This window comes from Jaculus jaculus, chromosome 1 (assembly GCF_020740685.1).
Source record: "Jaculus jaculus isolate mJacJac1 chromosome 1, mJacJac1.mat.Y.cur, whole genome shotgun sequence".
Classification (NCBI taxonomy): Eukaryota; Metazoa; Chordata; class Mammalia; order Rodentia; family Dipodidae; genus Jaculus; species Jaculus jaculus.
In genome coordinates, this window is record NC_059102.1 from 153,214,020 (window position 1) to 153,236,305 (window position 22,286).

Here is a 22,286-nt window from a genome sequence, read left to right on the forward strand (position 1 = left end):
GTTCAAGTCCAATACCCGCAACATGACAACAGGCCCTGGGTTTTCTTTTATTTAACTTTTAAAAATTTATTATTTGTTGTTGTTATTATTATTATTATTTGGTTTTTCAAGGTAGGATCTCGCTCTAACCCAGGCTGACATGGAATTCACTATGGAGTCTCAGGGTGGCCTCATGGTGATCCTCCCACCTCTGTCTCCTGAGTGAGATTAAAGGCATCCACCACCATGTTTGACCTTTTTTATCAATAACTTCCATATACACAACAAACCATGATAATTCCCCCTCCCCCATTTGTCCCTTTACAAATCCACTCTCCACCATATCCCCTCCTCCTCTCAATCAGTCTACCTTTTATTTTGATGTTATCATCTTTTCCTCCTATTATGGGAGTGTTGTGTAGGTAGTACCAGGCATTGTGAGGTCATGGATATTCCAACCATTTTGTGTCTGGAAGATTGCATTGTAATCAGTCTTATCCTTCCTTTGGCCCTTACACTCTTTTTGCTATCTATAATTATGGAAGTTGCCATTTAAAATAAGTTTAAAAAAATAAAATAAAAGCCAGGTGTGATGGCACACACCTTTAATCCCAGTACTCAGGAAGCAGGGTAGGAGGATCGCCATGAGTTCGAGGCCACCCTGAGTCTACATAGTGAATTCCAGGTCAGCCTGAGCTAGAGTGAAACCCTACCTCAAAAAACCAGAACTAACTAAACAAATAAATAGAATAAACTGGGTGTGGTGGCGCATGCCTTTAATCCCAGCACTAGGGAGACAGAGGTAGGAGGATTGCTATGAGTCTGAGGCCAGCCTGGGACTACATAGTGAATTTCAGGTTGGTCTGGAGTAGAGTGAGACCTTACTTCGGAAAAGAGAGAGCATGATGGATAAAAGGAAAAAAAAAATTTTAAACATTGTATTTTTTTTTTATGAGAGTGCAAGAGAGAATTGGCATGCCAGGGCTACCAGCCACTGCAATTAAACTCCAGACACGTGTGCCATTTTGTGCACATGGGCCACCTTGTGCATCTGGCTTATTTAGGACCTGGAGAGTAGAACATGGGTCCTTAGGCTTCGCAGGCAAGCACCTTAATTTCTAAGTCATCTCCCCAGCCCTAAAATTAAAAAAAAAAAAAAAAAAATTAAAGGGCTGGAGAGATGTCTTAGTGGTTAAGGCACTTGCCCGTGAAGCCTAAGGACCCAGGTTTGATTCCCCAGTACCCATGTAATCCAGATGCACAAGGTGGCCCATGCATTTGGAGTTTGTTTTCAGTGGCTGGAGCCCCTGACACACCCATTCTCTCTCCTCTATCTGCCTCTTTCTCTCTCTCTCTCTCTCTCTCTCTCTCTCTCTCTCAAATAAAGTAAGTTTAAAAATAAATAAAAATAAAATATTTTCAATTTTTTTTTAACTTTAAGTCTGAAACAAACCTTTCCCTCCCATAAGCTGCTCTGGTCAGTGTTTCAGCTCAGCAATGAGAAAGTAACTGCAACAACCACCCAAGGACTCACTACCCTCATGTTATCCCACACAGCATAGCTCTGTCCAGGGAACTCACTTGCTGGCCATATGCCTATCCAAATGGTGGAATGGCATCTCAGAGCTCTGTCTTAGTGTCATCAGAGTAACAATACTGTGGGACAGGGACATCATCTGCAGCAGCATCCACCCTATGGCTCCTCCCAGCCAGGGAACATGTGTCCAGGAGTCAGGAGCAGAAATAGAACTGCTTTCTTTCTTCTTTTCTTTTCTTTTCTTTTCTTTTCTTTTCTTTTCTTTTCTTTTCTTTTCTTTTCTTTTCTTTTCTTTTCTTTTCTTTCTTTTCTTTTCTTTTCTTTCCTTTCCTTTCCTTTCCTTTCCTTTCTTCTCTCTCTCTCTTTCTTTCTTTCTTTCTTTCTTTCTTTCTTTCTTTCTTTCTTGTTTGTTTGTTTTGAGGTAGGATCTCACTCTAGCCCAGGCTGACCTGGAATTCACTATGTAGTCTCAGGTTGGCCTCGAACTCACAACAATCCTCCTACCTCTGCCTCCCGAGTGCTGGGATTAAAGGTGTGCACCACCACGCCTGGCAGCACTGCTTTCTTGATGATCATACCTCATTTCTTACCATTCCTAAAGCTTTGCACTCTGTTGGTCTAGAGGTCTTAAATTCCAAAAGATCGATTCATCCAGGACTTTTCTGGGTTTAAAGCTGAAAGCCTCCAGTCCTGGGAATCCCTTTAGTCTTGGGAAAACCCTGGGGTGCTCCACCAGGGGACGCTTCACACTGAAGCTGAGACATGTCCACTTGGCCCTTGGGCAGGGGATCAACGGAAAGAACAGTCCTTGTGCTGGCAGGAATGTTTGCTCCTGTCAGCGAGGAGCTCAAGGCTACATTACATTTACAAGACAGGAGTTCCTCGAAGGTGTCTCTTAGCACTCATAAGTCTCACGGAAACAAATACAGAAAGGTAGAACCATCCCGTTCAAGGAAAACTGAGAACAGCACAAACCTCTGAGGAATTTAAACTTGGGTTCTCCCCACACCAGGCAAAGAACCAGCTGAGGTGCTTGCTGAGGGCAAAAGCAGCAGAGTACTTCAGTGCGGCTTACAGCCTGCGCAGTGAGCCCTTCCCCCTTCCCCTCACAGGACCAACTCCGCCTTCCCCTTTCCCTCGCTTGTTCTCCTACCATCAAATATAGCACTGTGAGGCTGGAGAGATGGCTTAGCTGCTAAGGCACTTGCCTTCAAAGCCAAAGGATCCAGGTTTGATGACCAGTATCCATGTAAAGCCGGATGCACAAGGTGACACATACATATGGAGTTCATTTCCAGTGCTAGATGCCCTGGTATACCCATTCTCTCCCTCCCTCTCTCTGTCCATATATATATATCCTGCCTCATTTTCTCTCTCAAATAAACTAATTAAAGAAGTATAAATTTCAGAAAAGATTCAAAAACAAAAACATAGCATTGGGTTACAGATATGGCTTAGCAGTTAGGGTGCTTGCCTGCAAAGCCTAAGGACTCATGTTCAACTCTCCAGATCTTAGGGTACACACACAAAGGTGAGGCAAGCACAAGGTCAGACATGCCCACCAGGTGGCGCAAGCATCTGGCATTCAATTTCAGTAGCTGAGGCCCTGGTGTACCAATTCTCTCTCCCTCTCTCACATGTACTCTCTAAAAAATTAACATTTTTTTAAAAAAACAGCATTGTGATGTGTTGTGAGCAGTTAGTGTTTTGTTCCTGTGTTTGCATCAAACACATGCAAGGAATGTGATCCAGCTATAAGAATGCATATTGGGCTGAAGAGATGGCTTAGTAGTTAAGGTACTTGCCTGCAAAGCCAAAGGACCCAGGTTCAATTACCCAGGACCCACGTAAGCCAGTTGCATAAAGTGGCGCATGCATCTGGAGTTCATTTGTAGTGGCCAGAGGCCCTGGCACACCCATACACTACACTACACACACACACACACACACACACACACACACACACACACACACACACAGAATGAGCATCACACAAACACAGATTTGAAACTTTTACTCAAACTTCTCTAGAGAGACAGTCTGTTTCAGTTGAGAGAGTTGCATGCTATTAGGAAGAAAAAAAAGAAACAAAAGTTTAGATTTACTTTGGTCATTAGTGGAAATTAAACAGTCTTTTATTTTTAAATTATTTTATTATCTTATTGTACTCAGCAAATACAGTCAGTTTGGTACCATTATTAGGCTCATCCATGACCTATCCCCTCCCCTTGGCCTCTCCTTGTTGAGGTATATGGGTCATGCATTCTAGAGTTAGCCCACAGTTATGGGTACGATAAATGTCTCTGCATATCATGACCCAACATGTGGCTCTGACTAAACAGTCTTTTAAAAGAAGTGTGTTAACTGCTGGTGGGAATGCAATCTGGTCCAGCCATTGTGGAAAACAGTGTGGAGGTTCCTAAAACAGCTAGAGATTGATTTACCATATGACCCAGCTATAGCTCTCCTAGGCATATATCCAAAGGACTCATCTCATTTCCTTAGAAGTACATGCTCAACCATGTTTATTGCTGCTCAATTTATAATAGCTGGGAAATGGAACCAGCCTAGATGTCCCTCAACAGATGAGTGGATAATGAAGATGTGGTACATTTATACAATGGAGTTCTACTCAGCGGTAAAAAAAAAATGAAGTTATGAAATTTGCAGAAAAATGGATGGACCTGGAAAGTATTATACTAAGTCAGGTAACCCAGGCCCAGAAAGCCAAGCGCCACATGTTCTCTCTCATATGTGGATCCTAGCTACAGATGACTGGGCTTCTGCGTGAGAATGAAAATACTTAGTAGCAGAGGCCAGTAAGTTGAAAAGGAGACATAAAGGGTGGAGAAAGGAAGGGAGGAGGATACTTAATAGGTTGATATTGTATATATGTAATTACAATGATTGTAATGGGGAGGTAATATGATGGAGAATGGAATTTCAAACGGGAAAGTGTGGGGGTGGGGAGGGAGGGAATTACCATGGGATATATTTTATAATCATGAAAAATGTTAATAAAAATTTAAAAAAAAAAAAAAGAAGTGTGTTAAGCTGGGCTTGGTGGCGCATGCTTTTAATCCTGGCACTTGGGAGGCAGAGGTAGGAGGATTGCCGTGGGTTCAAGGCCACCCTGAGACTACAGAGTGAATTCCAGGTCAGCCTGGGCTACACTAAGACCCCACCTCCCCCCACGTGTGTGCATGCTCATCAGGAGGTTGCTGTGGGTGGTACGTACTGTTGTCGGCTCTGTTAGGCAGCGGCCCTTCCCTATGAGATTGGGGTTGGTCAGCTATCACAATCAGGTGGGTGGCACATGAGCAGCTGGGTCTAGCCAATCCTAGTTTGTCCTCCCAGTTGTTCTGCCTTCCACCCTTCATCATACTTGCTGGTTTCCAGATGAGTAGAGGAAGCCCTGTGGTTGGTGACTCACAAAAGCAACGGGGTCCCAAATACTTCTCCTCCTTTCCATCATTTGTTTTGTAAAAATGCTACTTAAGGGCTGGGGAGACAGCTCAGTGGTTAAAGGTGCTTGCTTGTAAATCCTGAAGCCTGGTTTTGATTACCCAGTGCCCACATAAAGCCAGATCCATGAAGAGGCACAAGCATTTAGAGTTCATTTGCAGCAGCAAGTGGCTCTGGCACAGCCATTCTCATTCTCATTTTCTCTCTCTCTTTCTTCCTCCCTCCCAAATAAATAATATATATATATTTTGGGGGAGAGTCGAGGTAGGGTCTCACTCCAGTCCAGGCTGACCTGGAATTCACTATGTAGTCTCAGGGTGGCCTCGAACTCATGGTGATCCACCTACCTGTGCCTCCCAAGTGCTGGGATTAAAGGCGTGCTCCACCATGCCCGGCTTCCAAATAAATAATGTTTTAAAGATGTCACTTACTATCATACAAGAAGCTGCTGCCCCAGAGTGGCTACTCTGTCTAAAGTAATACTCACCTCTTTTCTATGCTGTTACCCCACTTGGTTTTCTTCTTTTTTTTCTTTTCTTTATTTTTATTTATTTATTTATTTTTGGTTTTTCAGGGTAGGGTCTCATTCACTCAGGTTGACCTGGAATTCACTATGTATTCTCAGGGTGGCCTCAAACTCACAGCGACCCTCCTACCTCTGCCTCCCAAGCACTGGGATTAAAGACGTGCGCCACCACGCCCAGCCACTCTGTTTTCTTTATAGCATTTTCCACAATACAAAACCATATTTGCTCAGTCATCTGTCTCTGTCTAGTAAAACATAAGCTCCCTGAAGTGAGAGATCTTATCTTCTCACTCACTACTGAACCCTGAAATCTCTAGCTTGTAAAGATAGTAGGTAATGTATTTTAGTTGAATAAGTGTGAGTACCAGGAAACAGCCATGAGCAACATGTGAGATGTAAGATATGACATAAAACACTGCCATTAAGGTAATGTTTAAAGGCTGCAAAGATGGCTCAGTGGGTAAAGCACTTGTCACACAACCATGAGTCCCTGAGTTCAGATCCCTAAAGCCCACATAAAGCCAGATGTCAGAGCATGAGCATCTGTGATTCTAGTGAACCTAGACTGAGGAGGGCGGGGAAGGCAGGCGAATCGCCTGGAAGCTCACAGGCCAGCTGGGCTGGCAAACACAGTGACGAACGATGAGAGACCCTGCCGCAAACAAGATGAAAGGACAAGTAAGGACTGACACCCAAAGTTCTCTTCTGACCTCCACGTGCACACACACCAAAAAAAAAAAAAAAAAAAAAAAAAAAGATGTTTAAGATGCACACATCCTGGGCTGGGGAGAGGCTCCGCGGTTAAAAGATACTTACTTGCAAATCTTGCCCATTCTCGATTTGATTCCTCAGCACCCACGTAATGCCAGACACACAAAGTGGAACATGCATCTGGAGTTTGTTTGCAGAGACCCTGGTGTGCTCATTCATCCCTCCGCCCCCCCCCCGCCCCTCTCTTTGATACACATCCTATGAGTAGGCAGTGGATTTCTATAAGGAAAATAGACCGACGGCGGGGAAGGGATGCAAACAGCAGTGATGGCTGACGTTTGAAAAGACACAAATTTCCCGGACACAAGAGAGGGTAACACAAACAAGAAAGTGGACAATTTTATTTTATGTCTTCAGGGGGGCAGGTTGGTGATGGGGCAGTATTAACATATGACAACAAGAGCTGGGGAGATGCAAAGGCTGCTGGCCGCGTGTTTGATTTCTTCAGTACCCAGGTAAAGCCAGACACACCAGAGGTACAAGGGTCTGAGGTTCATCTGCTGTGGCAAGAAGCCCCGTGGTGCCACCCTCCCTAATACATACACACGTGCAAATAAATGATTTTAAAAAATAAAAACAAGACAAGGGGGGCTGAGAAGATGACCCAGCAGTTGAAGGCACTGGCTTGCAAAGCCTACCAGCTTGGGTTCAGCTCCCCAGTACTCACATAAAGCCAGATACACAAAATAGTGCATGCATCTGGAGTTCATTTGCAGTGGCAGGAGGCCCTGGTGCGCCCATACTTACTTACTCTCTCTCTCCCCTTGCAAATAAATAATTTTTTTAAGAAAAAAAAAGTACCTTTGCAGACAAAGCTGGGATGCCTGTACCTCAAGTGGCAGACCAAGAAGGGAGGGGCTCCCCGGTGCATGCTGGGCTGGAGGGCATCATTCCACCCTAAGCCATGATATGGAGGAAGGGAGTCTTACACTGTGCCCGGTCCACATTCCCGACCCACTGGTTCTGCAAGCTACTATTATTGAGGCGGAGTGGCCACAGGGTGGTGACCAGGGAAAAAGAGGGTGGAGACAGACGGGCAGGCAGGGTCTGGAGTGCGTCAGCAAGGATGGGAAGGAAGTGTACACCAAGGCAAACGGCACAAACCCATCGTTCACCTCACCTGTACCCAGCCACACAGCTAAAAGCCACATCCCAGCCTGGCTGGTCAGAATGACAGCTCAGTTGTGGCCTACCAGACTTCTCTTCGCGTGCGTATCCACCTCAAGATATGCAGGCGGTTTCCCACCCCGACACCCGTACCCTGCCTCCCACACCTTCCCACTGCAGCCCGCATCGCCCCCATTCCGTCTGGCTCCCCTCATAGCCCGTTCCCCCAGCGTTTTGGGTCCCCCTCACTGCCGCTCCTGTCCCTGCGCCCCCGCATCCCCGCGCTCTCCGGGCCGCGCAGCCCAGGTGGATGCGCGCGTCGTGGGGTGCGGGCACACCCTAACGCGCCGCCTCGCCTGCGCGCGCTGCGGATTGGCTGCGCGCAGGCTGGCCGTGGCTCATTGGCTCGGGCCGCGCGGCCGCTGGTCCCGTTTCACGGTGGGTAGCACCGCAGCGTGGATGCTGCTCGGTCCCGCCGCGACCGCAGGAGCGAGAAGCGGGAGCGGCCGGGCCGGGCCGGGCGGGGGGGGCGCCGCGTGGAGCCGCTCCCGCCGCCCACCCCGACCGCGGCCCGAGCAGCCCCGGGACTGGGGGGGAGGGAGGGGGGGAGAGGTGGTCGCGGCCGCAGCCGGTAGTCCCGGAGGCGGACAAAGGGCCATGCGAGGCCGCGGGCGCTGAGCGCGGCCGGGTGGGCCCGGGGATGCGGGGCGGGACGGGCGGGGCCGGGGGTCCGCAGCGACGCCCCTGAGCGCGGCGCAGCGATGCCGTGGTTCCCGGTGAAGAAGGTTCGCAAGCAGATGAAGCTGCTGTTGCTGCTGCTGCTGCTCACCTGCGCCGCGTGGCTCACGTACGTGCACCGGAGCCTGGTGCGCCCCGGCCGCGCGCTGCGCCAGCGGCTGGGCTACGGGCGAGGTACGCGAGGGGCGCGTGGCGCGAGGGCCCGGGGCCTCCCAGGGCGCGCGGGTCAGACAGCCCAAAGACCCCGCCCGCCTGCTCCTCCCAACTCCGCGACATTGGGGGGAGGGGGCTCGGTTAGGTTGGACGCCCGGTGACGTCAACGTGGACGCGCACTACCCTCATGGGCGAGCGTCCCTGGCCTTTGTGGAGCCTGGTACAGCTCTGATCCGGTAGTGGGAGGGTTAACCGTGGCCTCTTATATCTCTACCCCTACCCCAGAGGCCGCTCTGGCCCTTGCCTACTCAGCAAGACCTCAGTTTTCTCCCCAGTTTTCTTGGCTGCTGGAGAGGGAGGTGCCCGGGGATCCAGCTATACAACTCCCAGGAGATTGGGAGAGTGGTCCGAGCAGTTGGAAGCTTTGGGTACACCTGTGGACTAAGAAAGATGCTTGTGCGCTGAGAAGCAGTGATAATGCTTGGACTCCTGGTGCTCACATCCCAGAGGGAGCAGGGAACACACCCACAAACAAAGCAGTCCCGGGCCTTGCGCGCCCTGTAGGCGAGAACCTAGGAGGGCCCCTGGAGATGGTGACCTTGGACCCATATAGTGGGAGAGGATCTCCAGAGATGGCTGATAGAAGAGGTGAGGGAGTGGACCTCACCAAGCAGGAGAGCCCAGCCAGGCTACCCCTGATCCATGTGAGAGAGACAGGAGTCCTGGAGATGTGAGGACAAGGAAGCAGGTGTCTCTCTTCCCAGAGACTCCGGCACAGTGACACTGCCTCATGACATCCTGAGCCTCCACCTAAGGGCCCTGAAGCTCCCTGTTTGGTCCCACTTTCTACCTCCCCCCTGCAGACGACCTTTCCGCCTTCAGATGTCCCATGTGCCTAGACACATGGTTTCATGGATCTAGGGCCCCCCAGGCATGTCTCAGCTGCAACAGCTTCATGATACTCCTATACAACTTTATCTCAAAAACAAAAAAAAAAAAAACAAAAAAAAAAAAAAAAAAAAACACAACACTCCCAGCCCAGTTCTCAGCAAATTGGTCTTGACCCAGAGCTGACCCAGTACCCAAGAGACCCAGCCCCCACCAGCTGCCTCTGTGGGTTTCTGAGCAGCCACAGACCTCCTCCCTCAGTCTGACTTCCTGAGCAGCCTATGTGTCTGCACATAACCAGGAGGGGGTGGAGGTATGAGAGGTCCACTTCTAAAGGGCAACTGGGAGGCTGGTCAGTTGGCTTTGCCTCCTCCTGGGTGGGCAGCGGCTGCCTGGGTCCTAGATGAAAGTTGCCCAGTGACACTGCTAGGAACCACTTGAGCTGTGCAGGTGGGGTCCTGACCACCATATCACACATTCTTGTCCATGTCTAGGTAGGCTGGGAACCCTGTCTTCTATCTGGCCACGTGGGCTCCCACCAGACACTAAGGGGTTCCTGAGAAGCTGCACTTGCTCAAGGCTTTCCTTACTGGTCAGTAGTCGGTGCAGGCAACATTGCGTAGGCCAGCAGCTTGTGCATGCAGATGTCCTCTGATGAGAGTGGACAGGCCTATCTGAACACTTACTTAACTGGGGCTCAGCTCCTGTAGGACAGGGGTGGCAGCCTGGGCTATAGCCCCAGACGTCACATTTCTGAACTTAGCTTGGTGGGCCAGCCATCCAGGTCCAGTTATGTGAATTTGGCCAGAAGCCTGTTAGCTGCTCACCTCCTAAATGGTCAGGAGTGATGTAGAAAGGGTGTGGAATGAAGAACAGGTGAGGGGTACTGTAGAACTCTCAAGAGGCAGAAGACCACGGGCAGCCCCTCATCCGGGGATGGGGCTGGAGCCAAGACCAAATGGGCACAGTGGTCTGGTGTCTGGGTTTGAACTTGGCTCTGAAGCAGAGAAGATTCCTAGATTGGGTGTCCTTCTTTGGGAACACCAGGAGGGACAGAAGTGGGATAAAGTGAAGCCTCCCACTCTTGGAGGCTCAGATCCTGCGGCATCGATATTCAGTGATACCGTGCGATACTCAGGTACACAGTTTAGGGGAGAAGATACAGAAAGTAGGATAAAATGGGATGCAGAGATGGTCTGCCTCAAGACTGGGGAGGGAGCAGGCTGTGGACATGTCTTCAGATCTGGGAACGGTCCAGAGGCAGATGCTCCAATACATAGAAAAGACACAGAGTTTTTTCCAAGGTAGAGCCATTCAGTGAAGACTACCAAATGGGTGTGAGCATGCAAAGATTCACCCAAGGGCTGGAGAGATGGCTTAGTGGTTAAGCGCTTGCCTGTGAAGCCTAAGGACCCTGGTTCGAGGCTCGATTCCCCAGGACCCACGTCAGCCACATGCACAAGGGGGCACATGCTTCTGGAGTTTATTTGCAGTGGCTGGAAGCCCTGGCACACCCATTCTCTCTCTCTCTCTCTCTCTCCCTCCCTCCCTCTCTCTCTCTCTCTCTCTCTCTCTCTCTCTGTCACTTTCAAATAGATAAACATAAAACAAAAATTTTTTTTGGTTTATTTTTATTTATTTATTTGAGAGCAACAGACAGAGAACGAGGCAGACAGAGAGAGAGAGAGAGAGAGAGAATGGGCGCGCCAGGGCTATCAGCCACTGCAAACAAACTCCAGATGCGTGCGCCCCCTTGTGCATCTGGCTAACGTGAGACCTGGGGAAGTGAGCCTCGAACTGGGGTCCTTAGGCTTCACAGGCAAGCGCCTAACCGCTAAGCCATCTCTCCAGCCCAACAAAAAAATTTTTTTTAATTTATTTATTTGAGAGCAACAGACAGAGATAGAAAGAGGCAGATAGACAGACAGAGATTGGGTGCGCCAGGGCCTCCAGCCACTGCAAACGAACTCCAGACGTGTGCATGTCCTTGTGCATCTGGCTAACGTGGGTCCTGGGGAATCGAACTCGAACCGGGGTCCTTAGACTTCACAGGCAAGCGCTTAACCGCTAAGCCATCTCTCCAGCCCAAAACAAAAAATTTTTAAGAAAAGATTCACCCAAGCCTATTGGCACACATAGCTGTACCTTCCAAGGACTGAGGAGAACCTGGTAGAGGGCTTGTACCTCACTCTGAGTGGCTTGTAGAAGGGTGTGGACATGAGGGAGCAGGACCTGGGCAGCAAGCCTTCCTGTCTGCTCCAGCCAGGTGGGATGAAGCTTCCTGCCCCTCCCCCGCCCCTCCAGCTGAGCCCAGAATTAGGAACTCCTGGGCTCAGATGTGCCTCACATGCTACCTGCAGATGGCGAGAAGCTGACTGGTGTGACAGATAGCCGGGGCGTCCGGGTGATGCCATCCACACAGAGGGCAGAGGACTCTAGTGAGAGTCGTGAGGAGGAGCAGGCGGTAAGCAGTGACCAAGAAGGACTATGTGTGTGTGAGGGCACAGATGGCCATGGCCACAGGGTGTGTGTGTGTGAGAGAGAGAGAGATTCTGTAAGTGGCCACATGCCTGCCTGGGCGGGTTTTCTGAGGTGTTCATGCTGGGAGTATAAGTTGAAGTTTTTTGGGGTGTGTGTGTGTTTGGATTTTCGAGGTAGGGTCTCACTCCAGCTCAAGCTGACCTGGAATTCACTGTGTAGTCTTAGGGTGGCCTCAAACTTGGGGCAATCCTTCTACCTCTGCTTCCTGAGTGCTGGGATTAAAGGTGTATACCACCACACCAGGCTTGAAATTGTATTTCACTGTATGTGCCTAGACTTTTTGTGTGTGGTTGTGAGCCTGACTGCCTTTAAGTATATATATTTTTTATTATTTATTTCTAAGCAGAACTGGGGAGGGGGTGGAGAACAGGTGCATCAGGACCTCTTGCCACCACAAATGAACTCTAGGCACATGTGCCACTTTGTGCATCTGGCTTTACGTGGGTTTACTAGGGAATCGAACCTGAGAGGTCAGTCTTTGTGTGAAAGTGACTTTAAGCCGGGTGTGGTGGTGCACACCTTTAAACCCAGCACTGAGGAGGCAGAGGTAGAAGTAGCGCCATGAGTTCAAGGCCACCCTGAGACTACATAGTGAATTCCAGGTCAGCCTGGGCTAGAGTGAGACCCTACCTTGAAAATCCAAAAAAAAAAAAAAAAAAAAGTGTCATTAACTGCTGAACCATTTCTCCAGCCCCTGAATGCCTTTTTGATGTGTGATGGGGCCATCCTGTCTCTCCTATAGCCTGAGGGTCTGGACTCAAACATGCTCTTTCCCGGAGGCGCTGGCAAGCCACCCCCACTGAACCTCACCTACCATACACCTCCGTGGCGGGAGGAGGTAAGCTCCACTGGGCTCTGACAGACTGGGAGATGGGGCGGCGTAGACTATGCAAGAGCTGAATCCCCCTCTGGTCCCCAGTTCAAGGGGCAGGTAAACCTGCACGTGTTTGAGGACTGGTGTGGGGGCGCGGTGGGCCACCTGAGAAGGAACCTTCACTTTCCACTGTTTCCTCACGTGAGTGCAGCAGGAGAGAGGGGGTGGGGGGCAGGGTGGGCAGTGGGCTGTGATGTCAGTAGTCGCTGCCCCCCCCAGACTCGTACCACCGTGAAGAAGTTGGCTGTGTCCCCCAAGTGGAAGAACTATGGGCTCCGGATTTTTGGCTTCATCCACCCAGCGAGAGATGGTGCGGGGGTAGGGTGTGCCCAGGGTGGGGTGTCGTGAAGGGTCCAGCCCCCTGAGCCCCTGTCCTGTGGACTAGGAGACATCCAGTTCTCTGTGGCTTCCGATGACAACTCTGAGTTCTGGCTGAGCCTAGATGAGAGCCCGGCAGGTGCCCAGCTTGTAGCCTTTGTGGGCAAGGTAGGCGCTACCCTCACCCCAGGCTCTGCCCACCTGCCCCAGTCCCTCCATCTGTCTTCACCTGGCCTACAACCTCTGGGAAGCTGGGACCTGATGTACCCCCTGTTTGTTCCCTAGACTGGCTCAGAGTGGACAGCACCAGGAGAGTTCACCAAATTCAGCTCCCAGGTGTCCAAGCCCCGGCGGTGAGTGACCGAGGATATACACTCATATGACCGTGAATGTATACGTTGGCAATTTAGAGAGGCCAAGTGTCTCCTCACCCTGGCCACCTTTGCCCATATTGCACAAACACCATCCTCTTGACAGACCAGTCCAGAGGGGTATGAGTGCCCCCTGCCCACCCTTCTCTGGGCTCTCCATCCATTTGATGGGAGACAAGCGCTGGCTTCTTACATCCACAGACTCATGGCCTCTCGGAAATACTACTTTGAACTACTGCATAAGCAAGATGACAAGGGTTCAGACCACGTGGAAGTGGGTGTGAGTGTGACCCAGCCTTCTAAGGAATTCTCCATACACACACCTCCCATCTCCTTGTAGGGCACTGCAGGGTGGTCTCCAACCCCAAGATATTTCTAGTCTGAGTCCCAAAGCAGATGCTCAGGAAGGTAGACCCAGGTCAGGGTGTACACTGAGCCTGCTTGGGGCACAGAGAAGCTCCCCTAAAGTGGCCTTTCTGGGAGATATGGAAGGGCATCTGGTGGCAGGTGTTACTAGGTCTGGCCCTTGGTGGTCAGTCCAGCAGTGACCTCAGGAAGGCACCAGTGAAAAACCAAGGAGTGTGTGATACCGGAAGGCATAACCAAGTCAGGGATGTCAGGAAGATGGGGGAAAAAAGGAAGGGGGCCAGACCTGCTCCCAGAGCCCCTCAGCCTCCTGTACATCCTACCAGCTGTCCCCTGGGCCCCTTCCTCCCCTGCCCCCAAGCTTCTTCCATCCTTTCAGGGATTGCTCCCATTGACCTCTCACCCCTAGCTAGGGAAGGCTGCCCACCCAAACCCGCACTCTTTCCTGTCCCTGCAGTGGCGAGCTTTCCTGCCTGGTCTGAAGTTTGAGGTCATTGGATCTGCTCACATCTCCCTGTACACAGGTGCGGGCTGGCCACCCCCTCAGGGAAGTGGCTGGGTATTGATGGGTGGTCTCAGGTTGGGGTGAAGAAGGATATGGAGGAGCCGCACACAGCCTTCTGGTTCCAGATGAGTCATCTCTGAAGATGGACCACGTGGCCCATGTGCCTCAGTCTCCAGCTAGCCACGTGGGGGGAGCCCTGCCCCAAGAGGAACCCAGCGCTGACATGCTCAGGCCAGACCCCAGAGACACATTCTTCCTCAGTGAGAAGGGGCTTCTGAGGGAGGTGAGGATGGAGGGTTGGGATGAGGACCAGGCCAGGCCAGGCCATCACATGTTGGGACATCTCCCACAGCTCCTCGAATGGAGCCGTCAAGCCTGGAGAAAGTACTGGAGCCCTGTGCCTATGCGCCCACCTACATCCTTAAGGATTTTCCAATTGCCAGATACCAGGGACTGCAGTTTGTAAGTGCCCAGTGAGGGAGGCTTCCTGAAGCCACCTCTCTAGCCCTTCTCCCCAAGCCCAGCCCTGAGCCCCTCCACTCCGCCCCCAGGTGTACCTGTCCTTCGTTTATCCCAGTGACCACACCCGCCTCACTCACATGGAGAGTGACAACAAATGCTTCTACCGAGAGTCACCGCTGTATCTGGAAAGGTCTGTGGGTCGGTGACCCCATCAGAAGCAAGAGGGCAAGGCCCCAACTGGGCCTGACCCTGACGCCCTTTCCCTGCCAGGTTTGGATTCTACAAGTACATGAAGATGGACAAGGAAGAGGGAGAAGAAGATGAAGAAGAGGAGCTGCAGCGTAGGGCATTCCTCTTCCTCAACCCAGATGGTGAGTGTCCCTGTGCCCCCAGCCTGCCTGCCTTGATGCCACCTGCTCACCAGACTCTCTGCAGACTTCCTGGATGAGGACGAGGACGAGCGAGAACCGCTGGACAGTCTGGAGCCCACGGATGCGTCCCTGCCGCGGAGCCGAAAGACCCCTGCCCCAGTGGCCCCCACGGGGGCTGCAGCCTCCCCTGCCCCATCTACACCAGGCCCCCTGGATGACCAGACCCCCAGACACTCCCGGGCACTGAGCTGGGCTCCCCGCCCGCTGCCCCTGTTCTTGGGCCGAGCTCCACCCCCGCGAGCTGCTGAAAGGCCCCCCTCGAAGGTCTATGTAACCAGGGTTCGGCCTGGACAGCGATCTTCCCCAAGGGCACCGCGTGACCCACCCTGGCCACCTTTCCCAGGTGTCTTCCTGCGTCCTAGGCCCCTTCCCAGAGTACAGTTGCGGGCACCCCCCCCATCCTCCTCGACCACAGAGTCATAGGACCAGTGGCCCCCAGGCCACGCAGTTAAGGCCCCCAACTGGGGCTCAGACCATCCGGGAAGGCCAGACACATGCACAGGGACTCGAAGCACCCACACCCCACTCCAACTCCTCAGCGGAAGCACAGCCCGTGACCTCCTTCCTGAGCCTGTCTCAGGTGTCCAGGCCCCAGCTGCCGGGAGAGGGTGAAGAGGAAGAAGATGATGGGGCCCCTGGTGATGAGGGGGCATCAGAAGACAGTGAAGAGGAGGAGGAGGAGGCCGCTGACAGGCCACTGGGCCGCTGGCGTGAGGACGCCATTGACTGGCAGCGCACGTTCAGCGTGGGCGCCATGGACTTCGAGCTGCTGCGCTCCGACTGGAATGACCTGCGCTGCAACGTGTCGGGGAACCTGCAGCTGCCAGAGACGGAAGCCGTGGACGTGGTGGCTCAGTACATGGAGCGACTCAATGCGCACCATGGCGGGTATGGGGCAGGTTGCCATAGCACTCTCAGATTTTCAGCAGTGCTCCTGTGATCCCCTGCCCACTCCCCAGTTGCTTACTGTTCTTGCCCGCGTCTGGATTGAGGTCCTCCCTGGAGCCCCACCCAGGACTGGCTTCCATATTCCTGTTGCTCAGAACCCCAACTCTGTCACCTAGGACCTAGACCCAAGGACGAATTCAAAACACAGAGATTAGTAGTCAGGGTCAGCCAGATGCTGGGCACACAGGCCTTTCCCAAGGCCAGAGACAACCAAGGGTCAGGCTCAGACCCCCTCTTTTCCCTGCACAGCACTGCAAGGTCTTCACCGGGAGTCTGTGCCTAACTCTGGAAGAGTCTAGACACAGCTCTTCTGCCCCAGAGGCTGCTCTGGTCTCCTAGGCCTCAGGAATTCAACTTGTCTCCACCCAAATTATTTGTGGGGAGGGGACAGTGAGGACCTAATTTATCTTCCAAGAGGCTGTGCTGTGTAGTTTTATCTTTGAGGAAAGGTAGACACAGCCCTGGATAGTGATGAGGGCAGCAGCCTGTTTGAGGTAGCAGGCCAGGGTGGCTGGCTGTCAGACAATGGACACAGCCAGGTTCAAGAGTTTTTTGTTTTGTTTTGTTTTGTTTTAAGAGAGTTGGTGCACCAGGGCCTTGACCACTGCACTTGAACTCCAAATGCTTGCGCCACCTAGTGCACATGTGTGACCTTGTGCTTGCATCACCTTTGTGCATCTGGCTTATGTGGATCTGGAGAGAGATTGAACATAGGGCCTTAGGCTTCACGGGCAAGTGCCTAAACTGCTAAGCCATCTCTCCAGCCCTTTTTCTTCCTTCCTTCCTTTCTTTCTTCCTTGTTGGGTTTTTTTTTTAAGATTTTATTTATTTATTTATTTGAGAACAACAGACAGAGAAAGAGGCAGATAGAGAGAGAATGGGCGCACCAGGGCCTCCAGCCACTGCAAATGAACTCCAGACACGTGCGCCCCCTTGTGCATCTGGCTAACATGGGTCCTGGGGAATCGAGCCTCGAACTGGGGTCCTTAGGCTTCACAGGCAAGCGTTTAACCGCTAAGCCATCTCTCCAGCCCCCTTGTTGGTTTTTTGAGGTAGGGTTTCGCTCTAGCCCAGGCTGACGTGGAATTTACTACGTAGTCTCAGGGTGGCCTTAGATTCACAGTGATCCTCCTACCTCTGCCTCCCAAGTTCTGGGATTAAAGGTGTGTACCACCATGTCTTTTTAAAGAACTTAAAAAAAAAATTATTTGCAAGCACAGAGAGTGATAGAAGAGAGAGAGAGAGAGAGAGAATGAGTATGCCAGGGCCTCCAGCCGCTGCAAACAAACTCCAGACGCGTGTGCCACCTTGTGCCTCTGGCTTTACATGTGCGCTGGGGAATTGAACCAGGGTTCTTGGGCACTGCAGGCAAGCGCCTTAACCACTGAGCCATCTCTCCAACCCTCAGGAGGTTTTGAACAGGGCAGGGATTGGCCCCTCTGGGTTGTACTCAGGTGTGCTACAGTTTCAGATGAGAACATGGCAGTAGAAGTGATGAGGTGGCCTGGGACCCTCCCACCACTGAAGAGAGAGGCTTGGTTCCTGGGGGCCCAGAGAGCAAGCTTTGGGCTCTAAGAGAGAGTGGCTGCACCAGGGCCTCCAGTCACTGCAACCAAACTCCAGATGCATACTGCATCTTGTGCATCTGGCTTATGTGGGTGCTGGGGAATCAAGTCTCGAACTGGAGCCCTTAGGCTTCAAAGGCAAGTGCTTAACCACTAAGCCATTTCTCCAGCCCCTAAGCTTCCATTTTATAAGAAAAAATCTGGGCTGAAGAGATAGTTTAGCAGTTAAGGCACTTGCCTGCAGAGTCTAAGGGCCCATGTTTGATTGCCCAGATCCCACATAAGCCAGATGCACAAGGTGATGCATGTGCAAGGCTACACATGCGCACAACATTGCGCCTGCATCTGGACTTTGATTACAGTGGCTGAAGGCCCTGGCACACCAATTCATTCTCTTTCTCTGTGTCACTCTCTCATTTAAAAAAAAAGGCCAGTCTGTTGGGCTTGCCTCAGGGAAAAAAAAAAATCTTTTGATTTGTGAGGAAAGAGTAAGTATAGACATATCAGTGTTTCTTGCCATTGCAGACTCCAGATGCATGCACCACTTTGTGCATCTGGCTTTATGTGGGTATTGGGCACAGGCTTTCCAGACAAGTGTCTATAATGGCTGAGCCATCTCCCCAGCTCTCTAAGCTTTCTGAGAGCAGCTCTTTGCCCTGTGACCTTCAACCTGAGTGGTCATGGCTCTCATCCCACTTCTGCTCACCTGGATGCTAGCGTGGGTGGTGACCAAGAGCTTTTGAGACCAAAGGTTCTTTTTATCTTTTCATTAAAAAAATTAATATTTTATTTACTTATTTGAGAGAAAGAAAGAGGCAGATAGAGAAAATGGGCGCACCAGGACCTCTGGCGTCTGCAAATGAACTCCAGACATGTACGGCACCTTGTGCACCTGGCTTATGTGGGTCCCGAGGAGTTGAACCTAGGTCCTTTGGCTTTGCAGGCAAGCACCTTAATCGCTAAGCCACCTCTCCAGCCCCAAAGGTTCTTCAAAAATGTTTTTATTTATCCAGGTATGGTGGCACATGCCTTTAATCCCAGAACTTGGGAGGCAGAGGCAGGAGGATTGCCATGAGTTCGAGGCTGCCCTGAGACTACATAGTGAGATCCAGGTCAGCCTGGGCTACAGTGAGACCCTGGCTTAAAAAAAAAAAAAAAAATAGAGATTAGGCACACCAGGCCCTCTTGATGCTACAGATGAACTTCTGACAAAAGCACTACTTTGTGCATCAGGCTTTCCTGGCTAGCAGATTTTGCATGCAAGCACTTTTTTTTTTTTTTTTTGCTGCTGTTGTTCATTTTTATTCATTTATTTGAGAGAGAGAAGAGGAGGCAGATAGAGAATGGGGAGTGCTTCACCTTCCAGCCATTGCAAATGAGCCCAGACACGTGCGCCCCCTTGTGCATCTGGCTAACGTGGGTCCTGGGGAACCGAGCCTCGAACCGGGGTCCTTAGGCTTCACAGGCAAGCGCTTAACCGCTAAGCCATCTCTCCAGCCCGCATGCAAGCACTCTTTTAACAGCTGAGCCATCTCTGCAGCCTGAGACGTAGGGCTCCTGACTTGGAGTGGGCAGGGAGACAGACATTTTCCAGAGCAGAGCACCACTGGCTGCCGCCGTAGGGCAGAAAACATGAATAGGGCACAAGAAGAACCCCTTGAGCTTGGGTGATGGGGTACCACATGCTGCATGACCGTGGGGTGTCCCAGCTGGGCCTAGAGGCAGGTAAATTGCAAAGCCAACAGGAGGGTGAGCATTCCAGACTGAGAGGCTGTGGGCAAAGCAAAAGCGGAGGGAAAACTAGGTTCATCCTGCAGTGGACAGACTAGGTAGGATCTTGGCTTTTAGGAGTGGACCACAGATGTGCCATGAGGTGTTGAACGCTTGGGCTGTACTCAATCAGACTGAGCAGTGTAGTGGGCTGGACAATAGCCTTGAGACGCCTAAATTCAAATCCACGGGGCCCTTATGTTGAAAAGGCCAGAAGGGTAGGGTGCGACAGAGGAGGGGCTACAGGAGACCCAGTAGTTTCCGCCTAAAGGCTCTGTGGGAGGCTGGAAGAAGCAAAACCAGGGCCATGAGGAGCTCAGGAAGGTTGGAGCTTTCTCCCCACTCCCAGAGCAAAGGAAAAGAGAACTCCAGAAAGGAGAGGACCGATCTGAGTTCAGGGCCTCCTAGTGCACCCTTCCCTACTTGCTGGGAAGGTGGTGCCAAAGGTTAGCCTCCGTCTGGCCCCTCCTAGGCCAGGCCGCAAGCGTGACTCTGGTCAGGAAGCGAAGGAGAAGCGGGGCGGGGCTGAGGCTGCGGTGGGTCGGGGTCCTCACCAGCCCTGCCTCGCAGGCGCTTCGCGCTCTTGCGCATCGTGAACGTGGAGAAGCGCCGCGACTCGGCGCGCGGAAGCCGCTTCCTGCTGGAGCTGGAGCTGCAAGAGCGCGGGGGCGGCCGCCTGCGCCTGTCGGAGTACGTCTTCCTGAGGCTGCCCGGAGCCCGCGTGGGCGACGAGGACGGCGAGAGTCCCGAGCCCCCTCCCGCCGTGCCCACGCGCCCCGACGGCCGCCCTGAGCTCTGCCGGCCGCTGCGCCTGGCCTGGCGTCAGGACGTCATGGTGCACTTCATCGTGCCAGGTGCGTGTGCGCCCCAGGGCCTTGGGGAGAGGGAAGCGAGGGCAGGAGGGTGGCTGGGACGAGGGTCTCCCGAGTGGGGGAGCCCGGAGGTAGAGTTGGACCGTCTCTCCTCCCCAGTGAAGAACCAGGCACGCTGGGTGACCCAGTTTCTGGCAGACATGGCCGCGCTGCATGTGCACACCGGGGACTCGCGTTTCAACATCATCCTTGTGGACTTCGAGAGCGAAGACATGGACGTGGAGATGGCCCTGCGTGTGGCACGGCTGCCTCGGTAACTGCGTCCCTCGCTACCACCTTGGAAGACCACTGATCTTTCCGCTCTACCCGTCTTCGGAGCCTGACTGCGACCCTCTTTGCTCCCAGGTACCAGTACTTGAGACGAACTGGGAACTTCGAGCGTTCTGCAGGTCTGCAAGCTGGAGTAGATGCCGTTGAGGTGTGTGGGCCAGAGGGGTGGAGGGGAGGGAAGTCGCAAGGGTGCCAGGAACTTGCCGTGGAGAAGCGGACAAGGCTCAGGACCTCTCGACTTACATACAGGACCCCAGCAGCATCGTCTTCCTCTGCGACCTGCACATCCACTTCCCCCCCAACATCCTGGACAGCATCCGCAAGCACTGTGTGGAGGGCAAGCTGGCCTTTGCCCCTGTGGTCATGCGTCTGGGCTGTGGGAGCTCTCCAAGAAATCCACATGGTAAGGTCCTGAGTGTTCACCCCTGCCCAGGAATTGCCAGGGTCCCCACAGCCACCCAGGCGCAGCCCAAGAATCGTGGAGCTGCCTCCCAACCGCCTGGGTAGGCCTAGGGGTCCTATCAATGCCCGAGGAGTACCCAGGACCCCAGAAACTCAAGGGTCATGAAGAATTCCTAAGAACCTCACTCCGTGGCCTGTGCACTCACACCAGAGGGTGACCTCACTTGAGGGCACTGCCTGGGATCCCCTTCTGAGGTCTCCCTGGGGAGAAAGCCTCAAAGGCCCACCACGGCCTGACCACCGTCTTCTGCCCCCTCCCCCACACCCTAAGGTTACTGGGAGGTGAATGGCTTTGGCCTCTTTGGGATCTACAAGTCAGACTTTGACCGTGTGGGAGGCATGAACACTGAGGAATTCCGTGACCAGTGGGGAGGCGAGGACTGGGAGCTTCTGGACAGGTGACTGCTTGCCTCCCCCTCCCTCAGACTCAGACACCCCATCCTCCAGTGTGAGAGTGGACTGACCAGGGACCCACAAGCTAAACAGACCCTGACCTCCTCTCTAGACCCTCCTCTCGTAGACCCTTTCATCCTCCCCAGAGCCTACTTCCACCTCCAGGGTCGCACAACGTCAGGATCCCCCCCACCCACCCTCGAGTCAGGGTGCTGACATCCCCCCCACACACCTGCCCACCCCAGGGTCCTGCAGGCAGGGCTGGAGGTGGAGAGGCTTCGACTTCGGCACTTCTACCACCACTACCACTCCAAGCGGGGCATGTGGGCCACTCGCAGCCGCAAGGGCTCCCGGGCAGAGCGAGCCTGAGCACCGGTGACTCTCCTCTGCCTTGCTGTCTGCTACCAGCTGTGGGCCCGTCCCCCAGAGGCCGCCTCCGCGACCCTGGACAGGCAGCCTTCACGGCAGGGTGGATATGCTTCGGTGTCCCCACGCTCCGTGATGATTTCTGTGAAATTTTTCCGTAGCAATGTCATTGTTTTCAGGATTTCCAAGAGTTCTGTCTGTTCTGTTTTTTATTCAGAATGAAATGAAATATTTTTTTTTTTTAGTTCTGACTTGTTCTCTGTGCCTGCTCTCTTGGGAGGCAGAGCCCTGGTGGCCAGGGTCACCTGGAGTACAACAGCCTTCCTCCCTTATTCCCTACCTGCCTTTAGACTTCTGTGGTTTCTTCCTGGTTTTTATGGACTCTAACAACAGAACGGCATGAGGCCTTTCCGCACGGCACTGCTGCTTAGCCAGCTGATGTTGGCAACACTGTCTCTAGTGGCACCTTGGCCTACCATGCCACAGGTGGAAAGGACTAACAAAAGCCCCAGATGCCCACACTTCCCTCCCCATATCTAGTCCAGAAGAATTTTCAACATGCTCATGCTTCACAACAGCCACAAAAAAAAAAAAAAAAAAAAAAAAAA

General features: G+C 52.5%; 1 protein-coding gene across 1 annotated transcript; it reads left to right on the top strand.

Annotated features, from left to right (window-relative positions):
* Window positions 1-8,124: 8,124 nt before the first annotated feature.
* On the top strand, window positions 8,125-21,922 carry B4galnt4 (beta-1,4-N-acetyl-galactosaminyltransferase 4). The gene is given in 21 exon segments (XM_004654162.2): window positions 8,125-8,297; window positions 11,525-11,628; window positions 12,448-12,543; window positions 12,625-12,720; window positions 12,799-12,889; window positions 12,965-13,065; window positions 13,183-13,250; window positions 13,470-13,548; window positions 14,092-14,158; window positions 14,265-14,399; window positions 14,492-14,601; window positions 14,691-14,791; window positions 14,872-14,972; window positions 15,037-15,422; window positions 15,424-15,920; window positions 19,886-20,169; window positions 20,287-20,440; window positions 20,533-20,605; window positions 20,707-20,860; window positions 21,191-21,317; window positions 21,558-21,922. Coding segments are annotated over 21 exon segments (3,099 nt in total). The 5' UTR covers window positions 8,125-8,146; the 3' UTR covers window positions 21,682-21,922.
* The last annotated feature ends 364 nt before the right edge of the window (window positions 21,923-22,286 follow it).